The sequence below is a fragment of the Coenobita brevimanus genome, chromosome 56 (genome assembly GCF_032717465.1).
Source record: "Coenobita brevimanus isolate Jiangsu-jjx chromosome 56, ASM3271746v2, whole genome shotgun sequence".
NCBI classification, from domain to species: Eukaryota; Metazoa; Arthropoda; class Malacostraca; order Decapoda; family Coenobitidae; genus Coenobita; species Coenobita brevimanus.
Genome location: NC_137009.1, coordinates 6,012,190 through 6,037,816, shown reverse-complemented (window position 1 = coordinate 6,037,816; position 25,627 = coordinate 6,012,190). Strand labels below are relative to the sequence as shown.

Genomic DNA, 25,627 nt, shown 5'->3' with positions numbered 1-25,627 from the left:
TTGGTCGATCAAAACTATTTTGTATATTATGGTTAAGAAACCATTACTGCACCAAAACACTGTACAAAAGAGAAAACATTTTACACAAGCTCGCTCGCAAAGTTGTAAATAAAAATACCTTTCTACTGGTAACGAACTTGTAGGACTTCTTTTGTAGTGAAGGCATACCTTAAGGCTATAGCTATCCTCTACAGTTAGGAAAGTTTCTCCAATACTGAATAAAGTAGATGTGCAGTTTCTTCCTGTGCTCTGAAAAAACATGGAATGCATACCCAGTCCTGCAATATGTATGACGTTTTCACTGAAATCCATGTGCCCACTTACCTCTGATATTATCAAATAATTTTTGGGAAGGGGCTGACTTCCCAAGAATCATCGGCGGAAAAAGAATCACACTCTTCAAATATTGCATTAAGAATGAGAGGCCACTTTAGATGTACTAAGATATCAAAGCCATATCTGCCTCCCTTCTCTTTCTAAGGTTGTTGACTTAGATGAGGGAGGGCTGACCACTCTAAAAATCACAGTTGTAAAATTGTATATAATGGAAGACCTTCGCAGTAACCAGACAAACTTAACAGGGAGGTTTCATTCAAATCCTTCCCTTACTTCTGAGCGCTTTTATTTTTGAGAGGGGGCTGAGACCCTCAAGAGTCATTGAGGGGTCACGCTCCGCAAATATTGCACTACGCATGAGAGTCCACTTTACACCATGTACTAAGATCGCAAAGTTTTGTCCTCCTATCACTAATTCTGAGAATGTTTATTTTGGTGAGGGAGAGTTGATCCTCTTCAATATTGTAGCTGTAATATTGTTTATGGTGGAAAATCTTTCCAGTAACCCGAAGAACTCGCCTGGTAAGTTTCATTCAGATCCATTAAATAGCCTAGGAGGAGTTAAAGTTCACACACACACACACACACACACACACACACACACACACACACAGGTTGAGTACAGTGCAAGAGTACAGGGCGCGTTGCCGAAAATGACATCACACTGCTTTGCAGGACTGATAAATTAGTCTGAGGAGAGCAAGACTAAAATGAAAAGCATATCGTTGGAGAAAAATGGTTAGCCTTCACTGGGTTTTTGCACTTTAGCCCTCCATGTTTTGCCTGTACCTGTCATACCAGCAGCCAATTTCCTTGTAAATTTACCGATCCTGTCATTTCCAGCCATACATTTGAGTCTTTATCTTTCCAGAACCATATACTCCTCAGCACCTCTGAGTTAGTAAAGACAGTGTTGAATATTGCCATTCCCGGTCGATCAGCGTAACCTTTCCATGCTGATAAGCAAGTTAAATCTTCATAAAAAGCCCAGGTATATTTGAAGCCACAACTTTCCTAGGATGTCATTTATGATTAATTGTTATTGCTGCAGTTAGTTGATTTTATTCGGCTAAAGAAAGCACCCTAATTGTGAAAGGGCTAAAGACGGCTATTTATAGTCCCCAAGTTCGAAAAGTCAACACAAGAGATGAATACTGTGTAACTGTATTCATATAACAACAATAAAATGGAGAAGACATCATTTTGTGAAGGGTTAACAACACATGCATTCATTCCAGGTAATTAAAACTCATATATGACTATGATGAACTGTACTGGGCACAGGTCAATTTTTTTTTTTTTTTTTTTTTTAATGAAAGATTTGAAGATAGATTGAAACAGCTAGTCTGCACCTTCACACTACTCATTTTGAACTAAGGAGAGTAGTCCTCCTGCATGAAGAGGAAAGTGTTCAGTAGTATTTAGTTTCAAACGAGGCAGAACAACAGTAACCCGCTGTACAATATACCAAATGAATTAATAAGTCATTAAATCCAGACGTTACCTCCGATATTTGAAAGTCATCTTAATTTACAAATACAGGCTCATTATATACATATTTTCTTGTCCTGGTTCCGATACATACATTAGCGCCCTATCCTGCAAAGTGTTCCTTTATTTTCTTTCTTTTATTTTCTTTGGGTTAAGTACTGTGACGTACAACTCCGTACTGCTAAGATATTTTGGGCAATGGTCACTAACATTTTTCAGCCAAACAATGGAACTTCAGTATGACAATGAAATGAAGAAACTAAGTACAGGGTGACCCAGAAAAACCTCCTACATTTCAAAGGTAAATGAAAAAAAAAATGGTTAAAGATAATCAAAATATTATTTGCATAAATAAAACTTCATTCAATACAGTTTTTATTCATCATGTTTTAAAGATGACAATCTCCAAATGGTGGCCGTCATTGTCTATACACGCTTGGAGGCGATTTCTGAAGGCTGCCATGGCTCGACGGGTCATGTTGAGTGGAACAGTGGCTATCTCCTGCTGAATAGCAACCTTAATGGCTTCAAGAGTTTGGGGTCGATGAGTATACACTCGTGATTTAAGGTAGCCCCACAGAAAAAAATCACAAGGGGCGACTTCAGGGGAATGGGCCGGCCACCCAACATCGCCACGCAATGAGATCATCCGATCTGGAAACACTTCCCTCAGCACTTGCAATGATTTTCGAGCTGTGTGTGCCGTAGCTCCATCTTGCTGAAACCACACATCGAGTTCTTCAAGCTCAAGGTGTTCGAGTTGTGGCCTTAGAAAGTTTTCAAGCATAACAATGTAACGGTCAGAAGTTACGGTAACAGTTACACCACCACCTTCAAAGAAATAAGGACCCACGATGCCAACATCAGCAACAGCGCACCACACAGTCACTCGATCAGAGTGCAACAGTCTTTCGTGTAGCGTGCGAGGGTTGTCTTCAGACCAATAGCGAAAATTATGTTTGTTTACAGAGCCACTCAAATGAAAATGAGCTTCTTCACTGCACAAGAGAACAGCATCTTCCGGAACACGTTGCAGAATGATCTCACATAACTTCCTGCGGCTTATCCAGTCTCTTGCATTGAGTTCTTGCACAACCATTATTTTGTATGAATGGAAGTGAAGGTCTTTGTGTAAGATTCTCCTTGCAGTTTCCTGGGATATCCCTACAGCTAAAGCATGCTTCTGTGCAGAACGTCTCGGAGACTGCACGACAGATCATCTCAATGCTTCAATATTCTTGGGCATACGAGCGCTCCCAAGTCGACCAGGTGATTTTGTTTTTAAAGCTGAGCCTATTGCCCTGAAATTCTCTTCCCACTGCAAGATGGTTTTCCCATCTGGAACGTTTTGGTTCCGTGGACTACTGAAACATCTTCGAAAGGCCATCCGCACAGCGATCAAGGAATGGTTGCTTGTGAAGAACGCTTCGACAGTGAACACATGCTGTGCTCTCGACCACGCGATTTTGGCGACTGGGGAGAGTTGGGGTTGGGCTACCAACAGACCCTAGCCCCGCCCTTCCCGCCTCACTACTGCCAGTGATACAGCCTTTCGAAATGTGGGAGTTTTTGGAGGGTCACCCTGTAATAGAGCAGCAGTGGAAACGCTTGCGCAGTGGAAAATATAGACCCTTGCTGTCAGTTGATCGCTACCTGCCTTTGCTGTATATACCAACATGCCACTTTTTACTGTAAGTCAGGATATTGTTTGACTGGATCAACCAGACTGGTAATGCAAAAGTTCAGTACTGTTAGGTACGGCATTATGATTTACTGTATCTGTGATACCACTGGCCATGAAACTTGTACATTGAAAAAATATGTGACGACCTATATAATGTCACATGTAAAGATCAAAACACAATGGCCAAAAATATTCATACGCATTAAAATAACTATGCCAGCTATATAGTACCACACACTGACCAAAGAACTAGTCATGCATGAGAACTGTATTGACTAATTTTGTCATGCCACATAAGTCTTCAAATATGATTAAAGCAGGTAGAAGGGAAACACTGAAAACAGATCAAGCTCGTATTTTCATCATTATTTAGGAGTATACTGTGCTCATCTTCAAAGAGATAACCTTTCTGAAGTTGTCCTCAGTGAAGTCCAAAATGTTTACCTCTCATTTCTCTCCCAACCAGCTTCACCCTTTACTATAATAAATCACTCATATTTGCCAATGTGAACAAACTAAACAGGTACCACATAGACCATAACTTCCTCTAACTGAAGGTGGTGGGGCTCTGTGGTGACCCTCTGAATGCTGAGAAATCTGCCCACCACACCCTCAGCCCTGCGGCAGAACAAGTTCTTCTGTGAGGGCACATACGGACCCTTGTAGGTAGAGAACAGTTGGTACGAGGAGAAGTTTCCACTTGTTTCATTGTACCATCCTACGCGGATCTGCAGAGGGAGGTGGAAATAATGTGTTTCATTTCATATAATAAAGCAATTGTAGTACTAATAGTAATGATTGTGCATGTACAAATAAAAAAAAAGAAGTGCTTGTCTAGCCAGAAGGATTGATTTATCGAAAATGTGAAGCAGAAAATAACGCAAACACGTTGCTTATCAAGATCTTTCTTTGCTCAACTTACAATAAATCGCCAGGAGCACTAAACACATTCATTCAGTGCTTGTACCTCGATGACTCATGACGTGGCGTGATGCGGCAAGTGAAAGGTGGCCGCTACACAACATTCCCGTTCCGATTCCGGTAAGTCGGCTAGTTGGTGCGCCATTTAAAAATTTCGGTTTCTTTTGTGACAGACATCGTATATCGATATCTATATATATCTCTGTGGTGTCTGTCAGTCAACGAATCTATCTATCTATCTATCGACATCTAAATAAAATCATCTCTCTATCTGCATCTTACCTATCTGATTGTCTATTTATCTGTTTAACAATATGTCTATCTATATCTATATCTATCTATCTATATAGAGAGATAGAGAGATATTGTAGATAGATAGATATACATATGTATATATAATTATATATATGAATATATATACACACATACAGTATATGTATATATATATATATATATATATATATATATATATATATGTGTGTGTGTGTGTGTGTGTGTATATATATATATATATATATATATATATATATATATATATATATATATATATATATATGTGTGTGTGTGTGTGTGTGTATATATATATGTATATATATTCATATATATAATTATATATACATATGTATATCTATCTATCTACAATATCTCTCTATCTCTCTATATAGACAGATAGATATAGATATAGATAGACATATTGTTAAACAGATAAATAGACAATCAGATAGGTAAGATGCAGATAGAGAGATGATTTTATTTAGTAACTGACAAATTTTTAAGAGAAGAACAAGCGGGATTTAGAAAGGGTCGAGGTTGTAATGTTCAGATTTTTATTGCAAGGCATCTAACGCAACAAGCTAATCAGATGAAAATGCCACTTAGTATGTGTTTGAGGATTTTGAAAAGGCGTTTGATAGTGTTTCACGTGGAGCTATGTTGAAAATTTTGAGATTCTATGGTATACCAGAAAAGTTTGTAAATATTATTAGAAGCCTGCATGAAGGTACTTTTTGCAAGGTAATGGTGGGTGGTTCTTTGAGTGATCCATTTCAAGTTAGGTCAGGAGTGATTCAAGGAGTTCTTTCGCCATTGCTGTTTGTTTTGGTTATGGATTATGTTATGAGAAAGGTTGTAAGGAGAACAGGTGCAGGAATTAACTGGAAAGAAAATAAGAAGCTGATGGATTTGGACTATGCTGATGATATTGTACTGATTTGCGGAAGTATTTACGAGATGCAGAGGGTGCTTGAATGTCTGGTGGAGGAAGGAGAAAAAGTGGGATTGGTAATAAACTGTGGAAAGACTGAAATTATTCATATGAACGTGGAGAACCAAATCGACTGTGTAATTGGGAATAATGTGGTGAAGAATGTAGAAAACTTTAAATATCTGGGAACGATTCTATCATCTAATGGATCATTAAACAATGAAATTGAGGAGAGGATTAGAGAGGCTTGGCGAGCTGTTGGAATGTTGAAATCTGTTTGGAATAATAATATGCTTTCGGTACATACTAAAGTGAAAATTTACAAGTCCATGGTTAGACCAATTTTAATTTATGGGCATGAGTCTTGGTACAGAATAATTGCAACAGAGCAGAAAGTATTAGGATTTGAGAATAAAATACTGAGAAGGATTCCTGGGGTAAAGTGGCAAGACAGAGTTACAAATGCAAGAGTAAGGGATATTACGAAAGTGGAACCAGTTAATGAATATGTGAGACTGTCTTGCTGGAAGTGGCTGGGGCACATAGACAGAAAAGAAGGTAGTTTAATACAGGATTTGCCAGAGTGGACTGCTAGAGGAAGAAGAGGTAGAGGTAGGCCGAGGGAAACCTGCTTGAGGACAATGAAAAAAGAAGTAGGAGAGGAGTGTTGGTGGGACCTGAAGGAGATGGCAAGAGACAAATCTTAGTGGAGAGAGTTCATCGAGGCCCTATGCATCCCGTGGGGTGCCACAGGAAATGATTGGTATATATATATATATATATATATATATATATATATATATATATATATATATATATATATATATATATATATATATATATATATATATATATATATATATATATATATATATATATATATATATATATATATATATATATATATATATATATATATATATATATATATATATATATATATATATATATATATATATATATATATATATATATATATATATATATATATATATATACCAATCATTTCCTGTGGCACCCCACGGGATTACCAATATTTGTCTCTTGCCATCTCCTTCAGGTCCCACCAACACTCCTCTCCTACTTCTTTTTTCATTGTCCTCAACTAGGTTTCGCTCGGCCAACCTCTACCTCTTCTTCCTCTAGCAGTCCACTCTGGCAAATCCTGTATTAAACTACCTTCTTTTCTGTCTATGTGCCCCAGCCACTTCCAGCGAGACAGTCTCACATATTCATTAACTGGTTCCACTTTCGTAATATCCCTTACTCTTGCATTTGTAACTGTTGTCTTGGCACTTTACCCCAAGAATCCTTCTCAGTATTTTATTCTCAAATCCTAATACTTTCTGATCTGTTGCAATTGTACTGTACCATGACTCATGCCTATAAATTAAAATTGGTCTAACCATGGACTTGTAAATTTTCACTTTAGTACGTACCGAAAGCATATTACTATTCCAAACAGATTTCAACATTCCAACAGCTCGCCAAGCCTCTCTAATCCTCTCCTCAATTTCATTGTTTAATGATCCATTAGATGATAGAATCGTTCCCAGATATTTAAAGTTTTCTACATTCTTCACCACATTATTCCCAATTACACAATCGATTTGGTTCTCCACGTTCATATTAATAATTTCAGTCTTTCCACAGTTTATTACCAATCCCACTTTTTCTCCTCCCTCCACCAGACATTCAAGCACCCTCTGCATCTCGTAAATACTTCCGCAAATCAGTACAATATCATCAGCATAGTCCAAATCCATCAGCTTCTTATTTTCTTTCCAGTTAATTCCTGCACCTGTTCTCCTTACAACCTTTCTCATAACATAATCCATAACCAAAACAAACAGCAATGGCGAAAGAACTCCTTGAATCACTCCTGACCTAACTTGAAATGGATCACCCAGAGAACCACCCACCATTACCTTGCAAAAAGTACCTTCATGCAGGCTTCTAATAATATTTACAAACTTTTCTGGTATACCATAGGATCTCATAATTTTCAACATAGCTCAACGTAAATCACTATCAAACGCCTTTTCAAAATCCTCAAACACATACTAAGTGGCATTTTCATCTCATTAGCTTGTTGCATTAGATGCCTTACAATAAAAATCTGATCATTACAACCTTGACCCTTTCTAAATTCCGCTTGTTCTTCTCTTAAAATTTTATCAATTACTGTCTATTCTGTTCAACAAGATTTTGGAAAAAACTTTTCCAACTACAGGTGTCAAAGTTATCCCCCTCCAATTGCCACACACACTTAAATCTCCCTTTTTTGGTATTTTTATAATCACTCCATTTTTCCACTCTTCTGCAATTCCACCATTATCCCAAGCCACATTAAAAAGTTTCAAAAGCACATTCATCAACTCGTCATTTTCCACCTTAAGCATTTCAGGAAATATTCCATTTCTATCTAGGGCCTTAAAATTCTTTAAATCATTTATAGATTTTGCTACCTCTTCCAAGGTTATATCCCCTGTTTCTATCTGCATCTCTCTCTCGGCTGGCAAAATGTCCTCTTCAGCTGGGATTGGTCTATTTAGAACAGATTCAAAGTGCTCTTTCCACCTTCCTTTTATATCCAAATCTTTAGTCATCAAATTACCATTTCTATCTCGTACAGGTATTTCCTTCCTTCTCTTTTCAGTCCCAGTTAACTCCTTTATGGCCTGATACGCTGCTCTTGTGCTCTGACCGTCACTTTTACTAAATTCAATTTCTGTTTCTGTTGCCTTTTCATCATATAGTCTCCTCTTATCACGTCTAACAAGTCTTTTTACTTCAGAATGTAAACTCTAGTACTTTGCTCTAAATACTTCAACTACCTGGCCATCAACATGTTGTTCTTCACTTCTTAACTTAGCCTCTTTCCATTTCTGAATTGCATTCCATGTTTCTTCTGACATCCACTTTTTCCTTCTCGCTTTTCCCTTTTTCTTAATAGTAACCTTAGCATTCCCATGCAAAACCTCTTTTACCTCTCTCCACATTTGGTTAATATCATTGTCTTCAGATTCCATCAGTCTGCAGGACTAGAAACCTGTTCCTACATTCCCACCGAAACTTTTCCTTCGTGTTCTCATTATTCCTCAGCTCATCAAAATCATAATTATTAACTCCTGTACAATTACCATTCACGTTTCTCTTAAGTTTTATTTTAATTTTTGACACAACAAGTTGATGATCACTACCTATATCTGCCCCCCTCCTTACGCAAACATCTTGCAAATAACTCCTATGCCTTCTGCTATTTCCAATGTGATCAATCTGGTTACAATATTTACCACATGGTGAAATCCAAGTAGTCTTATGTATTCTTCTATGCTCAAAGATAGTTCCACCAATTATAAAGTCATTTGCCAAACAAAAGCTTCTAAATCGCATCCCATTTTCGTTTCTTATACCAACACCCTCCTTACCCATACAGTCTTCAAAGCCATCCCTACTACTGCCAACAATCGCATTAAAATCACCAATGCAAACTAACACATCATGTCTTGCCACTCTATTCACTACATCCTGCAACTTCTCATAAAAGTCATCCTTCATTTCATCAGCAGCCTCATTTGTTGGAGCTTACCCTACAACCACACTGATATTACCATGATCAGATTTTAAACGAGCATAAAGCAAGCGCTCATTAATTGGTTCAAACTCACATAACGCCTTACAAGCATCTCTGCTCAGCAGTAAGCCTACTCCTTGGTAATGATTTCCATCACTCTTTCCAGAAACCAACATAGTAATACCATCTTCCAAATTCATTATATATATATATATATATATATATATATATATATATATATATATATATATATATATATATATATATCCCATTGGAGCCCAGTGTCCCCAGTACTGGACAGAACTGGGAATTTTCGAACCTTCATAAAGTGGGGAACCCCCGCTTCGCGACTATGAGCCGATAGGCCGAGGGCGGTATGCTTAGGACCTTCGCGGAACAGTGCCTCCCCAGGAACCCTGGGATCCAATGGGATATTATATATATATATATATATATATATATATATATATATATATATATATATATATATATATATATAGATATATATATATATATATATATATATATATATATATATATATATATATATATATATATAAAGGTGATGAAGCGTATACGAGGTTGGTAGATGGTAGGGCGGTGAATATAGTTTTGAATGGCGAGTTGCTTGAGGAGGTACAGTGTTTTAAATATTTAGGGTCACACGTTGCTGTGAATGGAAGAATAGATGCAGAAGTGAAGTTTAGAATGAATGAAGTAGGTAAAGTGCTGGGAGGAATAAAAAAAAGTGTTTAGATGTCGTTCGCTTAGCATGAATGTAAAGTGAAGGCTGTATGAGGGTGTTGTTGTACCGACTGTGTTATATGGGGCTGAAACATGGAATATGGGTGTAGCAGAAAGGAAAAGTTTGAATGTAATGGAGATGAGGTGTCTGAGGAGTATGTGTGGAGTGACGCGTATGGATCGAGTGCGAAATGACGAAGTGCGAAGGAGAACTGGAGTTGTTCGGGAGATGGCTGGTAGAGTTGAGCAGAGGGTGTTGCGATGGTTTGGGCATATGGAGAGAATGGATAATGAGCGATTGGTGAAAAAGATAACTCGATCTGATGTGAGAGGTGTAAGGCTGAGAGGGAGACCACGAATAGGATGGATGGACAGTGTGAAGAGAGCGCTGGATGCGAGAGTGATGTCTGTTGAGCAAGGAAGAGTGGCTGTGCGTGACAGAAATAAATGGAGAGAAATTGTAAATGACTAAATGATGACGCAGCCCTGAGGGGATATTCTCCCGCATTTGGTCTGATCAGCTAGTCAGGTCAGGTGCGGGTAAGGGGACTGGTCTATTATGATGTGGCAGGGGTAAACCAGCTCTGCTGTCTGGTCCTGCTGCGTATGTCACTGATTGCACTGCGCAGTTGACCCATGTGCGGTGTGGTGCGGTGAGGATCTGTCCCTTCTCCCTTTTGGGGCTAAGATGCGAATGTTTGTGTTTGAATGGATGAGTAAATGGGGAGTGTGTCGTCCTGTCTCGGCTACCTCCCTTTCCTTGGGGGAAGCAGCCTAGGTATATATATATATATATATATATATATATATATATATATATATATATATATATATATATAGATAGATAGATAGATAGATAGATAGATAGATAGATATAGATAGGTAAATAAATAGAGAGATATACACTATACATATGGCAAATTTACCTGTGCAGCCATTTTGTCTCCGTGAAAGGTTCGGATACTGTATTTGGTTCTTGTACCATTTTAGTTGTTTTGGAATGGTAATTAGATAATAACAAGGGTTAATGGAGGGGGAGTGGATAGAAATGCACCTATTTCAATCCCCATAAAACAACCGTCACTGTGATCAAGGGAAAGAACTGAATGAGAAAGATACACATCTGAAGGAGAAAGATACACCTCTGATTTGCCCGACCAAACTAAGACAATTCCCACTACGTGAACTGACTTCCGCAGGAGCTGGCCGCATTGAAACAACCATCAGTTATCATGTGACCCAGCTACCTCCGAATCCGTTACATTCAACAGACATTGGAGCAGTCTATACCAGAACAAAACTAGGCCTTCTGCTTTTGAAGAAAGTCTTACAGCCTATCACCAACTTTCTCTACTTGAATCCTTTGTTACAGGGTGCATCTGACTGTAGTCCTGTCAGTCATTAGCCCATCCATAGAGGTATCATGGACAAATACCTCTGCTGGTACCTCATCAGAATTTCAGCTTCTAAAAGACAGATAAGTCTGCTAGATATACTGTACCTTCAACACCAACGTGTGACCCAAAAGACGACCCTGCATCATCTGCGACGTTTTGGACTACCACCAACGGCTATTACGCTGCCTGTCTTGTTGAATCACCTGCAGAAGAACCTCACCTGATGCAGCAGCCAAGAACTGTAGCATCTTTCAAACGTCAAGCGTTTTCAGCAACTACTAGAAATACTCGGTATCTCTGTATGCACTGCATAAATTTCACCAATACCTGTTTTTCACTGGGAGTGTTTGAGGGGACTGACTCCCTACATGATGCATTCTAGAGTAAAGAGACTCACTCCTGAATGTAAAGAGTGATCTACCACAGGAAACGCAACAGCACCATGAACTACAGACCATTCCCCAATTTCACACTGGCAGCACCTACAACAGTTATAAGGAACAACAGTTTTTCCATCTTGGAGTTCCAGTTAGCTTTGTAGCACTGTATGTTACTGATCATCCTCCTAGCAAATGTCAAAAATTATTAAGCAAACAACAGCACTTACTCTTTAATAAAACTCTAAATTCAAACTGAACAGTAAATATAGAAGTATGGCATACAACTAAGCATAAGAAAAAAAAAAAAAAAAAACGCGCAGTCGCGTCGCGCGAGATCACCATTTTCTTTTTCGGGGAGGGATATTTTTCAGGCATATCCTGTACTTACCCCGACCTAATGCGAAATGAATTAGATCGACATATATTACCATTCTCGTGAAAGAAACGAATAAACGCTCAGGCAGACACACACATAAACAACTTGGCTTTATGATTTAGATTATATCAATTAGTCACGTGTTATCCCTGATAAGACTGGATGGTGTCCTGAGTAGTTATGCAAGCAGTGAGAATGTAGGTGTTTCCTTTGTTAGTGATGAGTCGACTAGGGGTGGTATGCTGTAGAATAGGTTCATATACTTCATGTTTAGTGACTGCCTTTGTGGCTTTACATACTGTGTGGCTGTCATCATTGGCTTGAATATATTTATCAGCACAGGGTACTGGATATGTTACAGGACAGCTTCACTGCCTGGTTATACAAATGTCCCTCCTCTCTCTGCCTGTCCCCCAAAAGGGGGATAATGGGATGCAGGATGAGGAACGTCCACCAGGATTACATTCAGTTGAGCCAGGGATCACAGCAGCATCAACTGGCTGGCTCGTAAAACTACTTTCCTGTCATTGTTGAGATTATCTCTGATAGGGAGTGATTTAGACTGTGAGGGTACTTGTGCTGATGGAGTAATTTTGGTGTAACCGGTTATCAAACAACGCATTATGTATTGTGTAGTTTGTAAGGAGTTTCAGTGTGTGCCAGAAAGGACAAAGGCCCTCGGTTGGCTGGCAGGCTAAGACACCACTGGTCTGTGCACAGTACACTGACAGTTTTTATTTTTTATTTTTTTCCAATTTTGACCCTATGAGTGACCTAAGCGTAACAAGTCAAAGAGTGCACCACTTCTTAATATCGTGTTTATCATGTTAAATACTGAGCCCAGTATCATGATGACACACTAAACATTTGCGAGGATGTGATCTGTAGCACAAGTACACTGTAAGGTGTGATGTTATTGGTATGACTGTGATACATTGTGCTGCTAGTGTGGAGGGTGGTGTTTGATTTGACTGAGGCGATGGTTAACCGTTTTCATTGACTCATGCCTGAAGTGTGTTGAGGAATTCATTTTGCAGTGTACAAGCTGAGTTTGCGAAGTGATGTGTAGGCACTGGGGGAATGATGTGTCCATAGAAACCAAAGTTTTTGGATGGTGAGGGTTGGGGTATACAATGCATATTAAAGAAAAAGAAAAAAAAGAAAACAAAGCCCTGAGGGATTTTGTGAAGGAAGTCTCGTATGCTTGATAATTTACCTTACGGTGTATCGTGTGCGTGTCCACGAGATGAAAATCTAAAATGGCAGTATGAGACGTTGTTCTCCATGTTTCTGGTGTAGATTTGCTTGATTAGTATGCACTGGAGGATGATCTCACATATGGCTAACGCTTGTTGCTGTAAAAATACGTTATGCGAGTTTTCCAGTGCTGACGTCATCTGAGTCGTGTTGTGCTGAGTTAGTAAAGTATTTGTGGAGTTCTGTGCTAAAACAGAGCGTTGTGAGGGAGCAAAGTGGACAAGAAGTGTGACCTTTTAAATGTATTAGATGCTCAATTACTTGGATGACGAGATTAGTCTCTGATGAGTCACAGAAGGGTGCATAGGATTCTTGTTTGGTTTAAAAACAGAGACGTTACTTCATGTTTCCAAATGTGGGGATGGCGTTTTTACCAGCTGCAGTAGCGAAACTGGCATTGTTTTCAGTTTGTGTGTGTGTGTGTGTGTGTGTGTGTGTGTGTGTGTGTGTGTGTGTGTGTGTGTGTGTGTGTGTGTGTGTGTGAGCACAATAACTTCACAACCGCTCAAGATATTATCACAAAATTTTGCAGGTGACTAGTAGGGAAAGAAATTGATCATGGGTTCGAAATTAGTGAAAGCAGGTCAAGGTCTGTGTGTCTATTACCTCGACAACCTCGCAAACGCGCAAGATATCATTACCAAATTTTCCTGTGTGTAGTAGGGATGAAAGTCTCCGACGAGTATTGTTTTTAGTTTGTCTGTCTGTCTGTGTGTCTGTTAGCACGATAACATCGCAACTGCTCAAGATATCATCATAATATTTTACAGGTGTGTAGTCGGGATTATAATCTAAGAGTTTGAAACTGGTGAAAATAGGTCTAGGTCAAGGTCAAGGTCATATGCTTAGCCGCGCTAGATATGTACCAGCTCGCGGCTGGTGTGATTTCCCCCTTGGGGGGGCCTCTAGTTATCTTAATCGTTGTTATTATTGTTGGTGTTGTTTGTGCATAACCCCAGCCTGTCAGGACGAGCAGACCCATCTACCACAAGTAAGCAACCGTTTCCTTGGGGCCGTCCTATAGGTACAGTACAGTACAAACACCGTGCAGGGAACAGGCATCTGCTTGTGGTAGACAGCTCCTTACCATCGTCGAACCAGGGTTTTTCTCCACAGGGAGGGCCACAAAAATCTATGGAGATTAGGCTCCCAGGTGGACGCCAGAGCTGCTTAGCTTTAGCCAGGGTGCACAGTGCTGCCAGGTGCCGGATACTCGTCAGCACCTGTTGGAAATACTAAAATATGTATATAAGTATTTCCTTATGTTTGTGATGGCCTTGATACACTGTGGTCCAGTGCTTCAAATGAAAATACTGATGCCATCCAACCCGGTTATTATAGAATTATGTTTTATTTGTGACAGATGTCTATTCTGTAGTAGTAGCAGTAGTAGTAGTAGTAGTAGTAATAGCTGTTGTTGTTGTTGATATAGAAGAAGTATTTGTATTATTATTATTATTATTATTAATTATTATTATTATTAATTATTATTATTATTATTAGTAGTAGTAGTAGTAGTAGTAGTAGTAATAGTAGCAGTAGTAGTAGAAGTAGCAGCAGCAGCAGCAGTAATTGTAGTACTAGCAACGGTAGTAGTAGTAGTTGTAGCAGTAGCAGTAGTAGTAGTAGTAGTAGTAGCAGTAGCAGTTGTAGTAGTAGTAGTAGTAGTAGTAGTAGTAGTAGCAGTAGCAGTTGTAGTAGTAGTAGTAGTAGTAGCAGTAGCAGTAATAGTAGTAGTAGTAGTAGTAGTAACAGTAGTAGTAGTAGTAGTAGTAGTAGTAGTAGTAAATAGTAGTAGCAGTTGTTGTTGTTACTACAGAAGAAGAAAAAGGAGTAGTAGAAGTAGTAGTAGGAGTAGGAGTAGTAGGAGTAGTAGTAGTAGTAGTAGTTGTTCTTGTTGTTGTTGTTGTTGATACAGAAGTATTGTTAGTAGTAGTAGTTGTAGTAGGGTAATGGTAGTAGTAGTAGTAGTAGTAGTGGTGGAGATGGTAGTAGTAGTAGTAGTGGTGGAGATAGTAGTAGTAGTAGTAGTAGTAGTAGTGGTAGTAGTAGTAGTAGTGGTGGAGATAGTAGTAGTAGTAGTAGTAGTAGTAGTAGTAGTAGTAGCAGTAGTAGTAGTAGTGGTAGTAGTAGTAGTAGTAGTAGTAGTAGTAGTAGTGGTAGTAGTAGTAGTAGTGGTGGAGGTAGTAGTAGTAGTAGTAGTAGTAGTAGTAGTAGCAGTAGTAGTAGTAGCAGTAGTAGTAGTAGTAGTGGTAGTAGTAGTAGTAGTAGTAGTAGTAGTAGTAGTAGTAGTACCACTAGTAGTAGTAGTAGTAGTAGTAGTAGTAGTGGTAGTAGTAGTAGTGGTAGTAGTAGTAGTGGTAGTAGTAGTAGTGGTAGTAGTAGTAGTAGTATAGTAGTAGTAGTAGCACCAGTAGTAGTAGTAGTAGTAGCACTAGTAGGAGTAGGAGTAGTAGTAGTAGTAGTAGTAGTAGTTGTTGTTGTTGTTGTTGTTATCGTAACCATAGGTTTAGCTGAGATATGAACCCTGTAGCCTGCAAGCTGAAGCTGTCTTCCTCTTGCAGTCCACCATTCCTCATTCAATGGATAGGGGACAAGTTGAGGAACGTTTGCATAACTGGGCAGTGAAGCCACACAGTACGAGTATGTCAGTGCCACCGCGTGAAGGCTCACGTTTTTTAGCACACTACTCTGAAGTGAAAATGGTTGAAGTGTAGTTGAGTGCATAGGAAAGACCACACAAGTTTAAATTTTTTGTCAAGGGCGTGTTGGTGTACGGTGACTTACGTTTGGTGCACATATCTACTGGTATGTTACTCTTCCTTGTAAGAAGAGATGTGTTAGGTATTGGTAATGATGGTGTCATGGATTTTGAAGATGCCTGTTACTGATTCATGGATACTGCGACGAGTCATCTAGAAACGGAAACCGTTAACGGAGTGACTGATGTGAAATGTGGTCACCATTATTCTGATTTTTTTGTTTTTTTTTTTTGATAAAATTCTTGATCATTTCATTGCTTAATAAATGGATCTGTGTGTTGTCTTGTGTTTGTATGTGTAGGGGAGAAGTATTATCCTTGAATGAGCTGCATTGTTTATGAGGTGAAAAATCTCATGTGTAAAGCTTGGGAAGTAGTTTTATATGTTATCTCGTGGAATAAAATGTGCTTGAGTTGGGCATAATGTTAACCTCCTTTAGTGTACTGTAAGCAGAAAAAAAAAAAAAATCGCCCTGGAAAGCTACGCCCCTCTATCCAATTGCTATTATGTTCTCGTAACAAATGTAATTTTTTTTTTTTTTTATGTGTCCGACTCTGGGCATAGGGTTTACTGCCTGCTTTCAAGGCCCGGCAGTCCTCCTACGTAACGCACATCTCTACATGTCACCATTTCGGCGCTAACACCCACTGTCCATACTGAATACATGCTAGGGCTGTCTCATACAGGACTGGTGTACTGGTAATAGCGGGGGTATTTTTACATGTCGGCGGGTCTTCTGGTAGATCAGAAAAGTCTGATATTTATGAAATCCAAATCCTTAAACTGTTCCCTGCCCCAGTGTGATTTGAACCCGGGTCCGTTAGGACCGCAGGCCACCTCTCTACCGATTGAGCCACCGCCTCCCCCGCTACACACAAACAAACAAACAAAGGGAGTGTGACAACATGTAATGAATACCTGGGATGCTTCGAATCAATCTCCAATTAATGGGAGGGGAAAAGGATGGGAGGAGGTGCCAGGGATGCCACTTGCATTCTAACTTAGGACTGCTGAGAAAGTAGGGCCGTTTCCTGGCATAAGCAGACTTAGTGGTTGCTTTGGCCCAAACTGCTGTTACGGGGCCACCCCATTCATTTACCTAGGAAACATAATACAGCGTAACAAAGGATGTGTTTATTCACATTTTTGTTCTTATTAGTCTCAGTTTTCCACGCTGATTCCAATGGTGCATGTTTTGTTTGTCTATCTCTAGGTTTTTGTCAACAATTGGCAATTGTTAATTTCCAGTCTTGTTGCCGCGCACCGATGTAATGGCTGACGTATCGCTTACCACACACACACACACACACACACACACACACACACACACACATCATCTGCATCCATGTAGATGTCGCTGATATAACCATTATTGCGTCATGCAATGCAAATCAAGTCAGTTCATTCGATGAGCTAGTTTCACGTTGCTAGTTTGGCTGGTCGACTTGTTTTTGAACTGTTCCTAAAGGTATGACCAATAGACGTTCTTGCAAGCTGTCAGCCGATACATTTTGTTATGTATGTGGAGAATATTTTAGACCAAAAATGATCCAACATAAAATCCACCTTGATACTAAATTTTCTTGTGAATACAAAGCATATTTTGGCGTGGTAATGGGCGATCAAGATAAGAATTGCGCTGCCACTACACTTAGTGGTAGCTGTCGCTCTGCGCTTGAAGCTTGGCTACAAAGAACGAGAAAGAAGATGCCTTTCACAGTTCCAAGAGTGTGGTGAGAGCCTTCGAATCACAACGACGGTTGTTATTTTTGCATGGTTTATATAAGTGGTGCAAAGAGCATTAAGGGCAATAAGAACATTGTAAATCCAAATTTATCTTCTTCTATCTCTCCGGTGCCTCACAACGACGAATTGACGATTCCTGTCCCTCCTGCGGACACGGAAGTTGTCTCTGACCATGAGGACATCAACGCTGATGAAGGGGAAAGTGATGAATCGTATGTTGTAGAATGTTTCGGAGACACTCCACACTTTCCCAATTAGCATGAACTGGATGACTTGGTCCGAAATTTAGGACTCACCAATTCCAGTGCTGACCTGCTGGCATCAGGTCAAAGTGAATGGAACTTGTTGGATTCCAGTTGGAGCTGAGTTATAGCAATCACCATGGCAAGTTTGCATCTTTCTTCAAATGTGAAGAAACCTCGTTGTGGTATTGTTTTGATGTTAAGGGCTTGTTCCAAGCCATGGGAGTGGATTACAAGGCCTAAGAATGGCGACCCTTAATAGACAGTTCCGTGAAGAGTCTAAAAGCTGTACTTTTGAATAACAGCAACGAACTCCCATTAATTTCAGTTACACATTCTGTGGAAATGAAACAAGGCTATGAGAATGTGAAGATTTGTCTGACAAAGATCAAGTACTCAGATCATAACTGGGAGGTTTGTGGGGATTTCAAAATGATTTCGTTCGAACTTGGAATGCAGTGCGGTTATACGAAGTACTCACGTTTTTTATGCTTGTGGGACAGCCGGAGTGATGCAGAACATTTCGTGAGGAAAGATTGACCTTTCAGAGAGTCTCCCACCAGGCATGTACAAAGTTCTGAGAGCTCCACTGATCTCCAGAGAGAAGGTATTGCTACTGCCACCACACATAAAACTTGGTCTTGTGAAATAATTCGTGAAAGCCATCGACAAGGATGGTGATGCATTTCTGCATATCCGATCAATGTTTCCCAAGCTGAGGGTGGCAAAGGTGATGGCTGGCATATTTACTGGACTGCAGTTTCGACGAATGCTGGCAAGTCGTGAACTCCAGGGTAAAATTATCAATGATGAAGAATGCGCTTGAATGCTTTTAGAGGGGTTGTGGAAGGTTTCCTTGACAACCAGACGAGACCAGATTCTCCACAGCTCATCAATGACCTGATTGGCACATTCCATCAGCTTGGATGCAGAATGTCAATCAAATTGCACTATCTGCATTTTCACCTTGATTTCTTCAAAGGCAGCTTGGGTGCAGTCAGCGAGGAGCATGGCGAACGGTTCCACCAGGACATTCTGTTGACGGAAACCAGATATCAGGGCAGGTGGAACGAGGCGATGATGGGCGATTACGTTTGGGGATTGTTGCACGACTGTCATCACAGCTACAGAAGAAAGTGAAGATCAAAATTGCATTTCTAGATACTATGTGCTCTGCATTCTTTGTGATGTTACTGTTTGCTCTTTTTCTAGTTATATTCATAACATACACTCCGGAAATATATAAATTCTTTGATATTCTCAACATTCTCGAAATGGTAACAAGTTGCAGTTCCTCTCTTTGCACGATACATATGTTGTTACATAATTCCTGTAACTCTAGATGTACACAAAAACAAATAGCATATTCGGAATCTACGCACCGACATTGATCAGAAATAGTGTAAAATGCAAAAAAAAAACAAAAAATTGGTTTAAGTATGTTACACAGTGTAACTGAAATGGGCTTATTGTGCCCATTAACGGGAAGATCTTGAATACCACGGTTACAAATACAAAATAAGCTAAGTACTATTCACACGTCTTAGATTGCACTCTACACATAAGCCACTAGGAACAGATGTTTATCATCAGAACTGTTGAAATGGGTGGAGCGCCAAGAAATAAAAGAATACTTGGGTTTTTCGAGGCTTCAGAAAGTACAGGTCAGGGTTTATCAGTTCTGATTCTGAATTTCTTATAGAACTGAATTTTCACTTTAGCGACTGCCGGTCATATGAAAATGTAGCTACTGTAATATGAAGGGCAATAATAAAGGTGTTCAGGGAAACTTATTTGAGAAGAACTGTCGTTCACTCTGTGTTCCATGACGGACTCACACAGAATCTTATAGTGGCTGTTGCAACTAAAGCTTCATGAGATGCCATCAGCTTCTTTGGAAATGTCCACAAATTGTACAACCATTTTGCAGCAACTACACAGAGATGGACGATCCTAAAGAAACATATGAGCAGAGAACTCAAGTGTTGGAGTAATACCATGTGGAAGCGCAGGCTCAACAGCATTTAGGCTGTGCGACAGAAGAGCCTTAACATCAGAGTGGCCCTGTTGTAAGTTTGAAATAATGACATACATGCCATTTCCAGGTCTGAAGCACAACCACTTGCAGAGGAGTTGGGATGTTATCGCTTCCATATTTGCAGAGTAGTACGGTGTAACATTCTTCATGCAATTAACCATGTTAGCAAACTTCTGCGGTCTTTTACAAAGCAGTTGAATGTGGCAGTGAACCCTCCTCACAAGAGCAAGACTTTTGGAAAACAAGTCGTAGATAGAGACATGTGAGGCTAACAATGTGGAAGCTGTGCTGAAGAAGAGACTCACACACACACACACACACACACACACACACACACACACACACACACACACACACACACACACACACACACACACACACACACACACACACACAAGCACGCACGCACGCACGCACACACACACACACACACACACACACACACACACACACACACACACACACACACAAGCACCCACGCACACACACACACACACACACACACACACACACACACACACAACTTCGCTTACGGAGCCCCAAATGAACCATTTATCGAAACATTCAAGATTGGAAGTAAAGTTTTTTTCGTGTGATGTTGGATTCTGCCACTGGTTCAATAAATGAAAGACTCAGAGCATTAGATGATGTAAGGGGCATATCTATCTATCCATCTATCTATCTATATCTATATCTATCTATCTATCTATCTATTTATACCTCTCTCTCTCTCTCTCTCTCTCTCTCTCTCTCTCTTTATATATATATATATATATATATATATATATATATATATATATATATATATATATATATATATATATATATAACTTTACCTTATTAGAGAAGAAGACTTGTTCTGCAAGTGTGAAAAGCTTTCCAAGATAGGAGTCGGTAGCTCACTCAGATTTATGGGAAACTGGGCTTTGAAATTCATAACTTGCCAACTTTATCTTTACAAAACACGACTTGATTGTGGCTTCTCTCCTTCATTCATAAAATGAAATTGGACGAACAACGAGTACGACCATAACGGAATCTTGGGAATGCCCGAAAAATTGCCTGCATTCTACCGTTCACAGTAGCGTCAGCCGGATAGTCAGGAAGCATGTGCAAATCTCGTAAGCCTTTCGTTGTGAAAACAAGCCGCTAGTGTAGTTAGAGGGGACCCGAGAGTACATACAAATGCATGGGGACGATCTGGCAGCTTGCTCAGTGGTTGTGGAGGAAGCAATAGAAAAATGGTATTTTCGGTTCACCGAGAGCCACAAAATTATCTAAAAAAAAACATCCAAAGTGTGGCATGAACTGTGAAACTGCAAACAAAAGGCAGGGTGTAATTCAGTAGCCTGTCATATGAGTCATTCAACAAACCTTAACTCGTAGTATATGCCGTTAAAAAAAAAAAAAAAAAAAAAAAAAAAAAAAAAAAAAAAAAAAAAAAAAGCAAAGTTAAGCCTACAATAATGTCTGACATAAAACTGCCATATTGAACATCCAGATATATTCAACATTTTATTTACATTTATGTTTCAGTCCGTAGGAGTACATATTAAATTAATACTAACACACATCAATATTTTAATGAATACTTAAGCAATAGTAAATGGTAGAAGTAAAGGGACACCTTAGCATAACGTCAAGCGCGAATATCAAGCATGCATGTAGGCATGTACTGTACCTTACAAAAACACTGAAAATGCTGGTTGACCCACTTCCTACATTTTTAAATACTGACTAATGGGTAATTAACAGCATTGACATAATCTGTCCAAAAATCGAATAACAAATATAAAAGACAAGATCAAACTTAATTATCAAACTTTTAAGCCCTAGCCTTGTCCAACTTCGAACAGTTAAGAATACCTAAAAAATGATGTGAATGCATAACTAACTTTACTATGCAAATCCAGAAGAAATGGAACTCACTCATCATTACATGTTACTCTACAAAGATATTAAATTCGTCTTCTTCATTTTGCTTATAATCATCATCTGCAAGGACAACCTGCTCCGCTTTTTCGCATAATTCGTTACTATCAGCGCAGTTACAAAGATCTGGGCAGCTGACTCCAGCTTTTCTACACGAACATGTCAGTGTGGCATCTTGTTTTACATCCACACTTCACCTGGTATAAGGCGGATGATGAGGAGGATCATTCTGTTGCCGTCATAGGTACCCATTCATTGCCATTCCATTCCCATCCATAGTCATCTTGAGATGGGATTATATGGCATGTAGTGGTTGCAAGACTCCGAACAACAGACTGGTGATGAGTTCTCAAAACTGGTTGATCGAGGGCTCCAACAGTTGGTGGTAACCTTTCAGACTCCGCTTGTTCCTTTTTGAATAGCCACCATCTCAGTTTCTCCACTTCTGTGATTGCTTTTCCTAGAGGGTAAACCGGGCAGATGAATTATTCCAGATTAGCCATGGTACAATCGTCATTCTCTGATGTTGTTCCGAGTCAGGACAGTGCATTGCTGATTGTTGTATCTGCATTCTGGAAGGCTTTTCAGAACGTCTGCTTTGCACTCCCTGCAAAGCAACCAGTGTTGTCACGGCCACTCAAAGCATGAAATCCCAACAGTGCTGCTACTTTATCAGATTCCAAGTCATCATACACAAGACCAATTGGAATGACTCTACAGTTTTTCCCCAAACCAGTCACAAACAATGTTATTCTACACAGTTTGGGATAATGATGTACAACGAGTATGAATATATCTCTGTCAGGAGAATGTAACATGATATTTGAGGCACCATGTTCAGTGCTGGCTACTGCATGCAGTGTCAACTTTGTATCCGCTTCCTCGTGATTGCTGTCAAGATAGCTCATGCCTTTGTGAGTTGCTCGACATTTGCATACCCATGCAACGACAACACACTTTTCTGCCTCTGTACCACGCTGCAAAATCTTTTCAGAAAACTAACTAGTCAGTTCTTTCTTTGTGCTGCGTGACAGCAGCTTCTTCAAGGGAACTTTTGCAATGTTGGTAGAGTCAGCGATATGATGGGCCATCGGTGTCTAGTTTCCTAGTCTCCTGTTTCTTGTTGCTTTCTTCAGGGATTATTCAATATCATGTCTGTAAGATATCATACGAATTTCGTTCATATCATCATACTTTCTTAGGATATGAGTTGTGAAGTGGTCAGCCAGCTGAGCACAGGTGTTGATCCAGCCAGGTTTGCTCAGTGATTAGACCCCTACCATTCCATCTACAAGAGCAGCTCTTTCAGTACCACTGCTGTCACATGCTCTGTGTCATGAACTTCTTTCTCGTCAGTCAAATTCTTCAGAATAGACATGAGTTTGCTTTTTTCCCTTGACACGGCAACAATTGCCCATCAGCAATAAAAAGCTACCTTGTCACAGACGAAAGTTCGTACTTGCCAACTGTCTCCTCTAAACTTACTTTTTTTTCTATATTTGGATACTACTAACATACAAGTAAACAGTGAGCAATCTTCTTTAAGCTCTAGTGCTTTCTCTTCAACTCTGAACTTCACCTTCGTGCCACAAATTTTCCACGTTTGTAGTTGACACTTTTTCACTGGAGCCCACGAGCTGATGTTTTTGGTTTGACACAATTCTGAACAAAGTCATCAAACAGAGCTATACCACACAATGATTGTTGGCATAGATCACTGGTGACCTTCTCAGTTATGACCACCTTGGTGACCAAGCTGAATAGAATGTCACTTTCTTGTGTAAAGGAGTTGCTGAAATTCTCTTATGTTTGGCATAAGTCATGCACCATCTTCCCTTGCCTCATGGAAGCTGAAGTAGAAAGGGCATGTTGACTGAACTGAACAGCAGGTGAAAGGACAGCCATATTCTTAGTTTTTGTTAAATAGTTTTGCCAGTTCTGACAAAATAAGCAAGAACTTTGTGCGAGCACTTTGATTCTGTGTATGCCCACAAGACCTTAGCAACTTTCACAGCGTTGTTCAGATGCTTAGAGCACCAAGAGCACAGCAAGATGCGTGTGCATTTTTGTTTACGACCCAGTTGCCTTGCAACATCTCCTCATATACATCTCCATCTGTTTTCTGGAGTTTCGCCATGTCTGTTAGATAGACTGTAATCATCCAATAATAGTCTAACTTGTCATGAACAAAGAAGCACTTCGTGAACGTTTTGATGGCAAGCAAGTGATGATACCAGACACCTGTACGAACTGCCCAGAAGAACATGAGCATGTTGTGAGTCACTTCCATGTACTGGACCATAACACTGAACAATGGCTGTCGACTGTGTTATGAATGAAACCCTGTCATCAGTTGCCAGAGATGAAGGGACTCAGTCCATTTTGTCATCTTGCTGTGCTCTCGCATGCTACCATCTGTGAATGTTTGCCAACTTCTCTTAACAGCAGCAAAAAGTTCACTTGCTGTATCTGGATTTTCCTTCAGAAAGGCTTCTTGATACATAAGGAAAGGGACCAGCAGAGTAACTAGATGGTCATCAATCCTTCGTTTTACATGTCCTCCTTCCAAGATTTAACAGTAGCTGGGCCAATAAGGTCTGCTTCAGTCCATAGCAGGTCTATGCCACTGTTCTCGATATATATAAGTCCAATGGTACGAAGCTGGGCCATGACTATGTGCAGTTCTGCAGGCCTGAGGATCATATGATTTAGATCATCACGAGCCATTTGGAGCTACGTTACTGGCTTATAATGACCCATGTCTAGAGAGATAACTGTTTTCTCCTCAGGGCCTACCACTTTCACACTTAACAGCCTGAACTAATTTGGGTATAGTAAGAAGTTTGGGCCATTCACATGGCGTAGCAAGGAGAGGGAGCGCTCCAACTCTAGTCACAGGCAGCTTTTCATGCTGGAGTGAATGGTATCCCGCCCATGGTGGTAGGTTATTTGATAAATTTTCATCACACGGCACACTTAGATCATCAGACTTGTTTGTGATAGACCTGCCTAAAAGCTAGACAACTCAGGCATTTCAGCTACCATAGTTTGATGTGTCTGCTCAGCTACAGAGAAACGTGGGTAAGTGGAGCATGATGGTTGGGACGCTGGTTTTGGGCATTCCAGCAAGACCGTTCCAGGTGAATCTTTCATTTTACGATCATGAGTTGGACTCGACAATTTAAGATCTGGCACTTGATCATCTCCCTGGCACTTCAGGTAAATGACCATAGCTGTCCCATAAAATGTATTTTTGCCATTGGGTGTATCTTCAGAGAAATCAATATTATCTATTGCACAAGAGACATATCAGCCATCCACAATGTCAGGTGGGATATATACGTTATCTGCCCTCCTTTGCAGCACATTAGTTGCAACTTGGGCTTCAATTATCAGTACTCTGTTGTATTCAACTGCCATGCCAAGGCCATGCACGAGGCTAATCACTCTTTTGCTTGTGATAGCTTGGCGAGTAGCTAGACCAACTGCTAGCCGTTGGTGCATTTCTCTTGTTGATCTCAGACTTTGTGTGTTCTTTTG

At 39.8% G+C, this 25,627-nt stretch overlaps 1 protein-coding gene across 1 annotated transcript in view; it reads right to left on the bottom strand.

The window, feature by feature from the left end:
• Positions 1-4,026: 4,026 nt before the first annotated feature.
• The window catches only part of LOC145401627 (uncharacterized), a 33,324-nt gene continuing 11,723 nt past the window's right edge, over positions 4,027-25,627 (bottom strand). Inside the window, exon 2 of the mRNA XM_080273820.1 lies at positions 4,027-4,239. Coding sequence (XP_080129946.1) covers positions 4,027-4,239 — 213 coding nt within the window. The remainder of the gene's footprint in view (positions 4,240-25,627) is intronic.